We start from the raw sequence: 15,105 nt of genomic DNA on the forward strand, positions 1-15,105 counted from the left end.
CAATGATATCAGTGGCATGAGATAAATTGACTAAAGATCATTAGTTAGTTATTATCAGATCAGAAAATTGTTTTCTATTGTGTACCTTGTAAAAAATTCAACAGAGATCATGCTCTAAGAAGTTAAAGTGGTGCTAACAATGGTTAATTTTGAAATTGCATCTCCTTTTTGCACCATGCCTATTTGAGGAACTATCATAATTCTTAGATTCCAATGGCTGAAGACTGAAGACTCTTTGAACTTAGGCATTAACTTGGATGAAAATTATCTGACATATAGCTTTTACAATCCATTAATCAAATGAACCCATGTTCTAAAGGGAAAATTCTAGACTATCTTTCTTCATATTTTCAGGTAAGTGTACCCTAGATTCACCAAGTACCTTCGAGTGCACTTCACCTCACTGAAGGATAAAAATTAACAGAAACAAACTTGCTACCGGTTCAAGCATCTCAAGGTACTCTATGTATTTTAAGAATACACAGCAATAACTTTTTCCACCAAACAAGTCTCTCCAAACAGTGAAGAATGCCAAAAGCAAGAGTCTTTAAGATTTTCCCTGAACAGCTTGTACAACTTGACTAATTGTATGGAAGTTGCACCTCTCCTTCATAAGCATCTTTGCAAAATTAAGAGCTCGGCGCTCACACTCTGATCGCTTGCTTGCATCTTTTATTGATTCAAAATCTTCTACATAAGCTTCCCCAACAATTCTCCTGCATTTCCAAAATACAGACTTATGAAATTCATAGGCTCCCCATGAATATGAATGTTAGAATTCACTAACAGTAGTAACATAAATAGGGGACCAAACAGCAAAAGAAAATTAGTGAACCAAATTAAAATTGGCAATTCCTTTCCCAGTTTTGCAATCTCTGCCAATTAAATCAAGCAATAAAAAAGCTTAAAAATAACCTAAATAACAGGAGAATAAGGAAAAAGATAATGCACAGCAACTATGACATTTAGTGAAGGGTAAGAGATAAAGGTGTTGGTAAGTAAATTGTGCACAGGCACAAGACTGCGGATATCAATGGAGAGATGAAAACAAGTTCAGGCATAACACAAAATAAATGGGAAAAAATCGAGGCCCCTCCTACAGTAATGATGCCTCTATACCTGTAAGTTGGCAGGGATTTCTTGTTTGATGATTATATGATTTATGATGATGGATTACATGATGTTTCACCATTTGGGGCTGTTAACTTTAGGCTTTGTGCTATTTATGTAATATATCAGTTTAGAGGCCCACAGCTAATTGTGATTGATTGCTTGATAGTTAGTGAGGATCTTCACTTACAGAATTTTAGAATCTCCACATATGTTGCATTACAGTGGCAGCCTATCTGATGGCTCTGTACATGTAAGTTGATGGGGATTTATTTCTTTGATGATTAAATATTTATAACTATAACTGATTTAATGAGCCGTCCGCAGTTTCAGAATCTCAATTAGTTCATACTTAGACATGCATGGCTTAATCTTTGAGACAAGCATATGACCACTGGCAGGATCAACCAGGTATGAGTTATCACGACTCACCGGAGAAGCAGGCAAGTCCACACTGGCCTTTTATCTAATGATGATGGGTTGCATGATGCTTCACCATTTGGGGCTGTTAACTTTAGGTTTTTTAATATTTATGTAATGTATCGGTTTAGAGGCCCATGGCTAACTGTGATTGCTTATTTGATAATTAGTGAGGATCTTCACTTGGGGGATTTTAGATTCTTCCCGTATCTTGCTTTATGGTGGCAGCCTATCTTCAGTCCTTTTTGAAATATGCTCTTTACATTATTGTATATTTAATTAAATTTAAGAGGAAAAAGTTTAACCTTCAGATTTCTTCCTAAAATAGGTAAGATTTTCCATTTGTTTTAACTTTTACCTATTGTCAAAAAAAGGAGAAATCTGTGGGACCTACAAACTGAAGAAGTGAAACCATAATTCCAATCAAAAGTGAAACATTTGCCAGAGAAAACTGTACATAGTTGAAATCATTACCTGATCATTTCTGCAGCACCAAATCCAAGGCTGTCATGAAATAGATCTTTTATATACTTTCGCTGAACGAGCAATCTAACCTCGGGATTATTATATATATCTTCTAGATAAGCATCTCCACAGTGTTCTGTGTTTGCATTCCATAAAGAAATAAACTTCGCTTCAAAAAGGTTCCATGTATCTTCTATGAGTTTAACAATCCATTGTTTATAGTCCTGCAAAATTATAAATAAAGAAAATAACATTAAGAAAACAATTAAGAAAAAACAAAAACAAAAACAAAACAAAACAAAAAAACGTGCAATTTCCAGATATACAGAATAACATCAGAAGATAAATTGCAATTCTTAGACTAAATCAAAATGCATATTTTAACATTTGCTTAAACAATTAATGAACATTATCCAACTTTTTACCATTTAAAAGCACAACCTTTATCCGTAAATAAAATACTACCAAACACTACAACATAAGAAATGACTAAACCATGAAACACAAGAAAGAACTGTCAAACAAGTGGCATTAATGCAAGGTTATGGATACAGGTGCAGTGTCATGTTAGGGTGCACATCTGGCTCAGCATCTTCAAATCGCTGGTAAAGGGGGTGTCAGAAAATGCAATTAAATTTCAGTGTACAAGTGACAATGAAAAGAAAATATATCAAATAAACTACAATATCATACATGATAGCAAGAATAAAATTAAAAGAGTAACCAGCAGATACAAAATTTGGGGGATACATAAAAACTTAATGAAAACCTAAAATTAGAAATATAGCATATAGGTATTTCTTGATGTACGGGATCTCCTGGAAAATGGTGACCATTCCTCTCTCTCGGATGAGCAATTAGCTGCTCAAAAAGGCCTAGAAGGGAAAAAAAGGGTCCTTCTTCTGGAAAAGGAGAAAGAATGACATTTAAAGAGCAGAGCTCTTAGGCTTCAGGCAAGGGATGAGAATACAAAATATTTCCACCAAATAGCAAACCATCGAAAGCCATAAATACTATATGGGGAATCAATAAGGCCAACAGATCAAAAGCCTCTTCCATCAAGGACATTGCAGAGAAAGGATATCATATTTCAAGGACATTTTCAAAAAGCCTAGAAGAGCAAACATAAACAAGATCCTCCAATTGGCAGTTTTTCCCCCACTTTATTAATGAGCATGATAATGAAGAGCTTATGAAAGAAATCACCAAACCAGAGCTGGAAGCTGTATTGCCTAGCTTCCAGAAGGATAAAAACCTCGGTCCAGATGGCCTTTCCATAGAATTCTATCAGACTTGTTTCGAATTTATTGTTAGTTTTTATTTGGGGTAGCAGCAGACAGGTATTCTAGTCTCTATGATGTCTAAGAGGCTAAGTAACACAAGATCTCCAAAACACAGAAAATTTTTTGCGAGAAAAGACTTGGAGACACCTTAATTAAATTAATTAGCCAATAATTAAAAAGTTCCCAAGTCTAACTTAGGAAAATTGGTTAATTAAAGTGAATTAATTGAGGGAGTTCAATTTTGCTCTAGAGAATTCTGGAAAAGCTAATTTGTGGAGTCAAAATGATCTTAGCCATTGGTTGAGATGTGATGGTGGTCGTTGAGACTCTAACGAGAGATTATAAGAACAAGTCAAAGGGATTGGAGAAGGCATCAAGCATTTTGTGAGCAATTCGATTACCCAATTGCAGGTATTCAGGAAGGACACAGTTGAAGCTAAGGAAGCATCAGTGATAGAGGGATCAGCAAATATTTGGGAGAAGGTGTCCGGAGGAATTTTCCTCAGTATTTTCCAATGTCCGAGAGACAGGAAGAGGAGTTCGAATTCATCTGCAAAGGAGGTCGCTACAGCTAGTGCGAGTAGCCAGAATTCCTAGTGTGAGTTGTTGTAGGAGACCACATTTCAGTTGCTAGAGGTCGGATCTATAGTCCAGAGGCAGAGCAAGTGGATTTCAGAGGTAGAGGGAGGCAGGATGACTTGCAAGAAGATGATTCCAAGGTTGTACGAATCTCCAGAAAGCAGCAGTGCGCATTTCTAGCCAAGAAGTGCGAGTTGTCGGGCAAGAGGCAGATCCAGTTGTAGAGGTAGATAATTAATCTCGAGATTATTTTTCCAATTGAGGTTAGTATTTTCCGGAGGATTGCTAGTGAAAGGCATCCAGTCTTAATTTCCTAACTTGTTGAAGATAATAATAAAACCCTCATCTGCTGCACTGGTTTTCCCTTTGGGGTTTTACCAAGGACATTTGTCCAAAAATAACTATGTCAAATTTTTATGTGTGTGCGCATATTTTCTCAGTTCCAATTTTATATTCGACAACGTTTTTAATTGTGAAGAATGCAATAGTGATTTAATCATTATTTGTCAAATAATAATTCAAAACACAAATAATCTGCAGTAGATAGAAGATTAAACTCCAGTTTATTACATTAGTGGAAACTTCACATTTATCAGTGTTGACTTATTGAGAGTGTTGGAATACTCCAGACAAAATGGGAGAATCTTAACCCCATTCAACACTACTTTCATCACCGTCATAACAAAATCGGATATGCATGTCTATTTTGATCAGTTTCGGCCCATTTCTCTCTGCAATTCTATTTATAAAATCATCTCCAAGGTCATAGCCATTCGATTAAAGCCAACCCTCTGTGAGCACATTTCAATAGAACAGTTCAGTTTTTTGAAGGATCGACAAATCCACGGTGCGATTGGCCTAGCTCAAGAGGGTCTTCACTCTATCCATACTCACAAGAAAAAAATAGTTATATACAAAGTGGATCTATCAAAGGCCTTCGATAGAGAGGATTGGCTCTACATCATATTGATTCTTCTTCATCTTGGCTTTAACCCTTCATTTGTTAACTAGATTTACAGTTGTATAAGGACTTCTTTGATGGCTCTTTTGATCAATGGATCGTCTTCAACCTTCTTTAATCCTCGGAGAGGTCTTAGGCAAGGTTGTCCCATGTCCCCTCTCCTCTTTCTGCTTGTGGCCAAAGCTCTCAGCAAGGCCATCCTCGATGTAAACAGACGACATCTTATTAGAGGTATTGAGATCTCCCCTGCATGTTCTCTCACGCATCTCTTACTTGTGGATGATATCCTCTTCCTTGCAATGGATGTTGGCATATTGCAAACCATTAATTGCATCTTGGAATCATTCTCTATGGCAATGGGTATGTCGATAAATCATGCAAAGTCTACTCTAATTGGCAATGCACTTGATCGGGATGAATCTATCCTTGTTTCCAGAATCCCTACATCTATCCCTTCACCTCTTGGCGACACCCTAAAATATTTGGGATTTCGCTTAAAGCCAAACAACTATAAAAAGGAGGATTGGAGTTGGCTCAATGCCAAAATTGAGCTCAAAATTCAAAACTGGTGCAACTGATGCCTTTCTAATGCAGACGGGCTAATACTTTGCAACACAGTGATTGAAGTTATTCCTGTATAATGGGCTTCTTTAGCATGGGTTCCCCTAGGCATCCTAAATAAAATAAAGCAGATCTCCTTATGATACCTTTGGGTTGGGAAGCACGATCGTAGACCCTTTAATCTCATAGTTTGGTCCTCCATAGCCCTTCCCAAGCCTTTAGGAGGATGGGGATTAAAAAACCTCATCTGGTTCTCAAAAGCATTAGCCACAAAAAGTGTATGGAGGCCAATTCAAGGCACTAGGCTCTAGGCTTAGACTATGGTAAAAAAATACATTCTCCCAACTACTACTCTGAAATGGCTCAAAGGCCCTAAAAGACCATCGCAAAACGGCCCCTTAGTCTGGAAAGCCATATTAAACTCTGTTAATATCATCACTCAAGGCCTCAGATGGAAAGTTGGTGACGGCTCAAAATTTTGTGTTGGGAAAGCTCCTTGGATCGGAATCAGGGAATCACATATCTTCTCGGAACAACTTATACATGTGTCATGTTCTACATACTCAAGGCATCTTCTACTTGCATCAGGCCTCCGCTAGGATGGGTTTCCTGGGTCAATAATCTTTGATGAGTCCTAGTATTACAACAAGGATGTTGTGACTCCCAGGGCTACCAACTTTAATTTATCAATCTAGAGTTCGTACAAACTTAAGAGGTGATAGTGTTATATGCACAGTAAGCAAGATTCTACCTAAGTTGCTCTGAAGCAAATGATTGAAATGAAATGTGCAGAGACCATTTTGCAAAATTTTAAAGAAGACAAACTACTGAACTTAACTTTGCAAAAAAAAAAGACAATTGAAGCATACTTATCCTACTGCATCAAGGAAACACTAATCTATTTGCATGGAAAGAAAGGCTGGAAAAGAAATCATAATCTGTTTTGCAGAAGATAAATAACAGAAAAGTAAACCCTAGCTAATTGCATGAAAGCAATGACTCTAATCTATCTTGCAAGAAATCAAATCTATACTATTGCAATCAAGGTCAACTCTACTCTATTTGCAAAAAACATCAAATGCTCAGAAGTAATCAATGTAAACTATTTTTATGCTACCTAACTCATAACCAAAACAGTAAACCCTAATTGTAGAATTAAAGCTACAGTGATGAAAGGAAGATATACAAAGGGTCTTTGGTCTTCTCAAGTTTGATTCGAAGGCTTAGGGGGCATTGTGGAGTGATGAGAAGCAAAAAATAAGCTTAAGAGGCAATTATGGCCGTGTTCTGATGAATTTTGTTAAGTGTTATAGGATTGCTACAGGATGCCATATATTGCAACAGACTTGCATCTGAGATCGATCTAAGGGTTCTAGAAGTGCTATGAAGGAGGAATAGGGTGGTAGGAAGTTGTGAAAGAGCGTAAGGAACCTTTCCAAGCTTAGATCTACTCAGTAGCCCATCTTGCACAAGGGGAAAAGCAAACTAACAATCTCTTGTAGCTCTGTAATGTAATTTTCTGTGCGCAGACAGTTTGGAGAAACAAATGAAAATGGGAGGAAGAGTGTTGAAGGAGATGGTGTTTATGCATGGAAAGTTAAGCTACTCTGCCCTATGGATCGATATAACTCACCTGCACACAAAATGACCATTCAACTACCAAAGACAGCATGATTAAAAGATAGCTAAAATACTAATTGCAAAAAGCCAAAATGCATGGAAAAGGATGAGTTGAATTTGAACTAGAACCTAACTACTGCATAAAAGAAAGACTATATTTTTTATACTTGTCCACACAGGGTACATAGCCAAGCTTCTCAAGAGAGCTTGCTCATAAACCTACAGAGACAAAGCTTTTACTCATAAACAGATTTGCAGAAGGAAACACAACTAGGCTAAGTGCAGAAAAAGAAATGCATAATAGAAATATACAAAAGAGGGGCTTGAGTGCTTGGGTTGGGCCCTAACCCAAGGAAACTCGGCCCCCTTAAAACGAACTCAGACTGGAGGCAAAATTATGCTTTCAATAATCTCAAAAACTGTTCAAATACATAACATGACAAGTAGCAAGCTCTTGCTCTAATAGTCACTATCTTCCTCTGAAAGTCGAATCCTACTAAGCAACTAAGCTCCTTTATTTATAGAAAAATGAGCAAGGGGCAGCCTCCTTGAAGGGAAGGCTACTTCCCTCCAAAATTCCTACAAAAATGGATCTAGTCTCCTAGGGTTCTTGCAGTCACTGAGGGGTAGTAACTACCCATAATCCAACCGAGTTGTTGATGGGATGATGCAAGGAACGAGCCTCTTAAATCTTCTCTTGTTGGTCTCCAATGTGTTCTCCACAACAAATGCTCTTTGTCCTACACATTCAATGCATTAGGCTTGTTGTTGCATAAACTGGCAGGCCCTGTAAAGAGGCAAAAGTTAGAGGGCACAACAGCACTTGGGACAGAAGCCCACTGTCACCACAGCCTAAGTCCCCTGCTCTTCTCGGATTTTCACTGACGGGAAGAGTCCCAGTATTACTCACTTGTGATAGATGTTTCTATGATAGGTTTAAAGTGAGGCAAGGCAGCTCATTCAATGAAAAGATTCAACAAAGGTGCAAGCTTTAGGAGAAACTAGTAAGACTTTCCACAAGAAACCCCTTTGAAGATAGACTACACAAAACCTAGGGTTGAGTCTTAACATGACATATACGTGCATCCAAGGTCAAGGTAGGTGAGAGAAAAGGCAACGTATGATTTACTTCACCAAGTACTAAAGAATTTTGCCTTCAAAAAGTCCCCAAGTTAGAGGTCACAACAACACTTAGGACAGAAGCCCACTATCACCATAGCCTAAGTCCCTTGCTCTTCTCAGATTTTCACTGACAAGAAGAGTCTCAGTATTACTCACTTGTGATAGATGTTTCTATGATAGGTTTAAAGTGAGGCAAGGCAACTCATTCAATGAAAAAATTCAACAAAGGTGCAAACTTTAGGAGAAACTAGTAAGACTTTCCACAAAAAAATCCTTTGAAGATAGACTACACAAAACCTAGGGTTGAATCTTAACACGAGATATACGTGCATCCAAGGTCAAAGTAGGTGGGAGAAAAGGCAACGTATGATTTACTTCACCAAGTACTAAAGGATTTTGCCTTCAAAGAATCCCCAAGTTAGAGGCCACAACAACACTTGGGACAGAAACCCACTGTCACCACAGCCTAAGTCCCCTGCTCTTCTCGGATTTTCACTGACAGGGAGAGTCCCAGTATTACTCACTTGTGATAGATGTTTGTACGAAAGGCTTAAAGTGAGGCAAGGCAGCTCATTCAATGAAAAGATTCAACAAAGGTGCAAGCTTTAGGAGAAACTAGTAAGACTTTCCACAAAAAACCCCTTTGAAGATGACTACACAAAACCTAGGGTTGAGTCTTAACACGAGATATACATGCATCCAAGGTCAACGTAGGTGAGAGAAAAGGCAACGTATGATTTACTTCACCAAGTACTAAAGAATTTTGCCTTCAAAATTCCCAAGTTAGAGGGCACAACAGCACTTGGGACAGAAGCCCACTATCACCACAGCCTAAGTCCCCTGCTCTTCTCGGATTTTCACTGACAGGAAGAGTCCCAGTATTACTCGCTTGTGATAGATATTTCTATGATAGGTTTAAAGTGAGGCAAGGCAGCTCATTCAATGAAAGATTCAACAAAGGTGCAAGCTTTAGGAGAAACTAGTAAGACTTTCCACAAAAAACCCCTTTGAAGATAGACTACATAAAACCTAGGGTTGAGAGTCTTAACACGAGATATACGTGCATCCAAGGTCAAGGTAGGTGAGAGAAAAGGCAATGTATGATTTACTTCACCAAGTACTAAAGAAGTTTACCTTCAAAGAATCCCCAAGTTAGAGGGCACAATAGCACTTGGGACAGAAGCCCACTGTCACCACAACCTAAGTCCCCTGCTCTTCTCGGATTTTCACTGACAAGAAGAGTCCCAGTATTACTCACTTGTGATAGATATTTCTATGATAGGTTTAAAGTGAGGCAAGGCAACTCATTCAATGAAAGATTCAACAAAGGTGCAAGCTTTAGGAGAAACTAGCAAGACTTTCCACAAAAAACCCCTTTGAAGATAGACTACACAAAACCTAGGGTTGAGAGTCTTAACACGAGATATACGTGCATCCAAGGTCAAGGTAGGTGAGAGAAAAGGCAACGTATGATTTACTTCACCAAGTAATAAAGAATTTTACCTTCAAAGAATCCCCAAGTTAGAGGGCACAATAGCACTTGGGCCAGAAGCCCACTGTCACCATAGCCTAAGTTCCCTGCTCTTCTCGGATTTTCACTGACGGGAAGAGTCCCAATATTACTCACTTGTGATAGATGTTTCTATGATAGGTTTAAAGTGAGGTAAGGCAGCTCATTCAATGAAAAGATTCAACAAAGGTGCAAGCTTTAGGAGAAACTAGTAAGACTTTCCACAAAAAACCCCTTTGAAGATAGACTACACAAAACCTAGGGTTGAGTCTTAACACGAGATATACGCGCATCCAAGGTCAAAGTAGGTGAGAGAAAAGGCAACATATGATTTACTTCACCAAGTACTAAAGAATTTTGCCTTCAAAGAATCCCCAAGTTGAAGGATTAATTTCTAGGGTTCCCTCTTGATGTGACAAGAGCAACATCAAAATTTATGGAGAATCCACCATGGGATTTCCACCAAAACTTGAGGTCCTCTAAAGGAAACACAAAGGAAGATTTCTATCCAAATGAAATTCAAAAATTCGTCTAATAGATTTCGTACCAAGCCCTAGATGAGCCTTCTTATCCTTAAGGGGACAAAAAATAAAGGTTAAAAGAGAGATAATTTTGAGGTTTTAGTGACCACCAAGGAAATTTGACCAATGCCTAGACCCTTGGGAGGTTTGGTGTCATGAATGATCTTGATATGGGTAACTCGCTCTTCAAGGAGACCTTAAGGAAAGGCTTTCGCTCCCCCCTCTAGATATTTATACTTCCAAGACACTTGTTAATGGAGTTTCAAGGATAAAATGCAATAAACCCTTAGGAACATTCATTCATTCACTATCAAAATGAGTAACACATGCAAAATTCGCAATAGTTACAATTAGTAAACAATATTAAACAATTAGGGCACATTAATAACCATGAGACATTATTCCATGCATTAGACATTAGTGAAATCTAGAAATTCATCATGAAAGAGCACTTATAAGATAGCAAAGAGTATATCCATCCACAACAATGCCAATTAGAAGCTCCAAAAATGAGAGAAAATTATCCACGCATCAAAAGTCATCCATAATCACCAAAAATCCTCCACAATTGCAGGTCTGAATTTGCCAATGAGGCCGAAAATCTAGAGTGATGGTGAGATCTCAAATGAGGTCTCACAAATATATAAATGACTAAGTAGTTCGAATAAGAAGTGAACAAGCCCCTCTAATTTATCTCTCTCCTAAGCCCACACAAGGTTGATGTCATGCATGCGTGGATGCCTAGAGAGGCAATGTTGAGGCCTCTTGTGTTAGAAATGTGGTAGAGGGCCTCAAAAATCATGATGAAGAGGGTGACACCCTCATTATGCTACAAAACATCTCTGGGACCCCTTTTTGGGGTTTGGGCTCCCAAATGGGTCTCATGGGTCTCCAAGTGGCTCAAAATCAAGTCGATGCTCCATCAATGAGGGCTTAATGGATGACACATGCCCTCCCATGTCTCCCTAGGAAAGATACAACCTCCTCTGGTCCTTGGATCAAATGCCAAGTGTCGAGTGCAACGTGAAGCCGACTGGGGCATCCTAGTCCAAGTGCATCATCATCTCAAATAACTAGGGCAACGAACAAGCAAATAATGGTGTTGAAGAAGCCCATGGTGTGGCAATTAATGATCTGCATAAATGGGGCCCATGGCTCTCAATGCTCACCCTACGAATGTTATCATGATCCTTTGGAGCGCTTGGATCCCATATAAGGAGGTCAAGTCCAAGATGAAAACCCACTTGCAATCCTGCATAAGATCGAATGCATCTCCTCACCTTCAAATACAATAATTCATTAGTACAATGGAGTGAATAAGCTTGTTAATCAAGGGCATAAGTGAGGCTTCATAGTGGGTTTCCCTTCCAAATTTGGGGCTTTGAACACGTCATATTGTTACCTTCCTAGTAGGAGTGGTTAATGAAGAACCCTATTAGGTGGTTTCAACCTCTAAGAGAATGACATGTCCAAAGTACATCCTTCAAATGGCAGGTGTCATGTGAAATAATGATGGAACAGAGTGGGGGCAAAGGGAAGCCTCCAAACCACATGCCATGGTAAATGATAGCTATGATAAGAAGAGCCCACACCTTGGGTATATGAATGTAATGAAGGAGCATACGTGGATGCATGAGTTACCCCGACCTTTGTTTTCCCACCCTTCTTCATTTGCCTTTTTCCTTCTATTGATTTTCTTTTATTTTACTGCTCGAGGCTCCAAGGAATGAGAGTATGATATAGCAATGATTACCCTCTTAAGGTGGGGTAGTTCATCGCCCACCAAGGGTTGGGACATGCATGAGTTCCTTAGCAATGCAAGGGGTACTCATAGGGGCCCTAGGAACCAAGGTGATGGCCATAATGATAAGGGGTAGAGCTCATGCTTAGCTTTTGCCCACACGCTAAACGTTATTGTCTCGGCCATCTTTTGCATCTTGTGGTATTATTTCCTTTTGTATGTGGCCATATTTATGCTTTTACCTTTTTTTTAGCTACATCAACCTCTGGGGCATTGTTCCAGGTCCAACCCAAGGTTGTGGACAAAGGGGAAGGGGATGCTAACACCTTGTGGACCCAATGGATAAATGTGGACACAAATCGGAAAATGTGAAGAAGGGCTTGTAATGAGCGAAGGGGAGTGAGATATATGGTATCAAGAGGCGGGACCACACAACGAAGATCAAGGTTTCCCATGTAGTGTCGTTCCTAAAGCTAATAGCCAATAGAGGGGATCCCACGGGTCTAGGATTCAAGATTAACCCCCCAGTTAAGGTAAGGGAACAAAAGCACAGTCAAAACCATTCCTCCTTCCAAGTCACCCAGTAATCCATACCCAAGTGTGCCCAAAAAAATAGAGCATAAACACCCAATTACATAATGAAAAATCATACCTTCACGATTGGATGGCCCACCATCAAACATACGATCATGACAAATGAGCAAGGCTACACAATGGTTGGCTGAGGGGGCGGAGACAAAATAGCACATCAAAGCTATCAGGTGGTTGTCAAGGGCTGTTGTTGCCCTCTGAAAGAAGATACATCGGGAAAAAAGCTCTCCAAAGGGGTACCCCACTTTTTGTGGGCTACAAGGCTACAGGATATAACAAATATTCCTTAACCTTCATAGTTAACACATTATAGATCAAAAAGATGTCATCAAATGCGAAAACAGAGGTCAAAATGTGTTGAAGGATAGTCAGATGGGCCTTGAATTGTACCTATTTGGGAGGCGCATCAGTCTTGGCAGAGGGTTGAGGATTTACATATTGATGGGGACCTGGCTCTTGAATAGAATCAGTATACCGATTCTCTCCATCACAATCTCGTCTCTCTCTCGCCTTTTAAATATATTATAGTTTGGTCATATGCACCCTTAGGCTTCTACAGTCCAAAATATGGGTAACTCCCCATTACACAACAGCAAAATGCTCACCCACCTCCTTGGTTGGTCAAAAAGCTATGGAAACAAATCTGCCCGCCAAAAAAAAAACTCTTAATGTGGTTGATGCTTAAAAATAAGATCCCCACCTAGGAGATACTTCAGAAAAGATCCTTTTGTGGGCTTAGTAGATGCTCACTCTGTTTAGAGGATGCAGAAAACATCCCCCATCTCTTCATATAATGTCCCTTCACAGTAAGCGTTTGGAGAGAGATTCATACATCCATTAGAGCAAACTACACTTGGCAAGGAAGCTTTGTGGAAGCTTTAGAGGAAGCTTTGCCTTGGAACTTGGCTGGACAAGAAGCCCCCTCACAATATAAAAGCTCTCCCTATGATTGTTTGTTGGGGCATCTGGCTAGAGAGAAATAGCACAATCTTTGCAAATCAAGGACAATTTTACATCACAGTTGCAATAAACAGTCTAGCCCTTCAGACTTCTCTTCCAATACATCAGCCCGCTATGAGAATCTGGAACCGTGTTGAAGTTGAAATTGCAAAAGAAAAACCATGGGCCTTCTTTGACGAAGCATCACAACAAAATTATTCTTTGGGTAGCTTAGGAGGCATTATCTATCTAACAAATACTCATTTTTTCTCTTTCTTTTACAACATTGGGAAGGCTTCAAACAATTATGCTGAATTATTTACACTAAAATTACTATTACAATTGGTTGATTTTCTTCATATCTCAAATCGCAATATCTTTGGAGATTCCTTGGTTGTTATAAAATGGATGCAGGGAATAACTAGACTGAGAAACTATAGTTTCCTTTGTTGAATGGTGTTGTCATTGATGTCAACATCGGTCTTTGAACGCTTTTAATATTCGTCTATAGATTGCATTGATTGGAAGCTCCAACGATCATGAAACCCTAGAAGGAAGAGAAGAAAGTAAGCCTCTGCAATGTGGTCATGATACCCTGTGTTTTATGAGGAATTTGGATGTAAGGATCAGTGTTTTTGGGTTCAAGACCATCTTCATTTGATTCTCCTCATCGTACCGATTCCAACGGTAGGAGGCACACCACATAACTCCTCACGGTTGAGAAGATATGCTTGATCAAAGTTTGTGCCCCGAAAGCATGGTCAAGGTTCACACAATAAGATGATGAAGGCAGCCAAATGGTTGGCTAAATACTAAATATATATATATATATATATATATATTGATTAAATCATGGAGGTCCTATCAACTCTTAAATTAAGAATTTTCCTATCCCAAATTAGCTGGTTAAGAAGGTTTATTATTGAAGAAATAAATTAGTTTTTTTGTAGGTTAATTCGGCTTGCAAAGGAGGTTAAGTTGGCCTTCAAGGGTGTTAAAATTGGCTCCAAAATATTTCAAATTTGAATATTTAAAGTTCAAATATTGTATGGTCAGCTCTTTGTTTTTATGGGCATGTCAGACCCCCTATTGAGCCCCTTCATCTTCTATAAATATGAGGCTCAACTCCTTTCATAAAGACAATAATACAAGCTTATCTTCCTGTGTTTATTCATTTTGAAATTTCGGAGGCCTGGGAAAAACGTGAGATCAGAAGAAGGCCAAAGTCTGAGGTTCTATTGGGTTTATTACTTTGATATTTTGTGGTGGTTATTCGTGACCAAATCTGAAGGTTTCGTTGGGCAGTAAATTTTCCTGAGGCCTGATTTCAGTCTATCCCTGAGGCTTATCTGTGGTAGTTCACTGGACTTTTTTGGCAGTGCTCTAAAGTATTTCGGGCCCCCTTCTCTTTGGCAGATGAGGCTTACTTCGGCCCCTTTCAGGTCTGTGTTGAAATCTTTCTTTTGTGACTATTCGTTGGCATTTAGAAGGCTTGTTCTGATTCGTTCTGAGGCAGAATTTTCACTTTTTCTGAGGCTATGTCCAAATTGTCTGAGGCACTTTTCGTTGGTCTTTTCTGAGGCTCAGATCTGGTTCCCTGAGACCCATTTCGACCTGCCTGAGTGCACCATCTGAGGCATGGTTTTGTGATTATTTTCGGTCTCCCTTGACAAGGATCTCTG

At 39.1% G+C, this 15,105-nt stretch overlaps 1 protein-coding gene across 5 annotated transcripts in view; it reads right to left on the reverse strand.

The window, feature by feature from the left end:
* Positions 1 to 218: 218 nt before the first annotated feature.
* The window catches only part of LOC149197553 (methylthioribose kinase-like), a 79,505-nt gene continuing 64,618 nt past the window's right edge, over positions 219 to 15,105 (reverse strand). For all 5 annotated transcript variants that reach the window (XM_089405892.1, XM_089405891.1, XM_089405888.1 and 2 more), the window contains 2 exons: positions 2,005 to 2,219; positions 219 to 716 (listed from right to left, as the gene is read on the reverse strand). In XM_089405892.1, the coding sequence (XP_089262018.1) occupies positions 548 to 716; positions 2,005 to 2,219 (384 nt within the window). In that variant the 3' untranslated portion in view covers positions 219 to 547. The remainder of the gene's footprint in view (positions 717 to 2,004; positions 2,220 to 15,105) is intronic.

This window comes from Pinus tabuliformis, chromosome 2_2 (genome assembly GCF_031772625.1).
Source record: "Pinus tabuliformis cultivar Carrire ecotype Pingquan chromosome 2_2, CPIR1, whole genome shotgun sequence".
NCBI lineage: Eukaryota > Viridiplantae > Streptophyta > Pinopsida > Pinales > Pinaceae > Pinus > Pinus tabuliformis.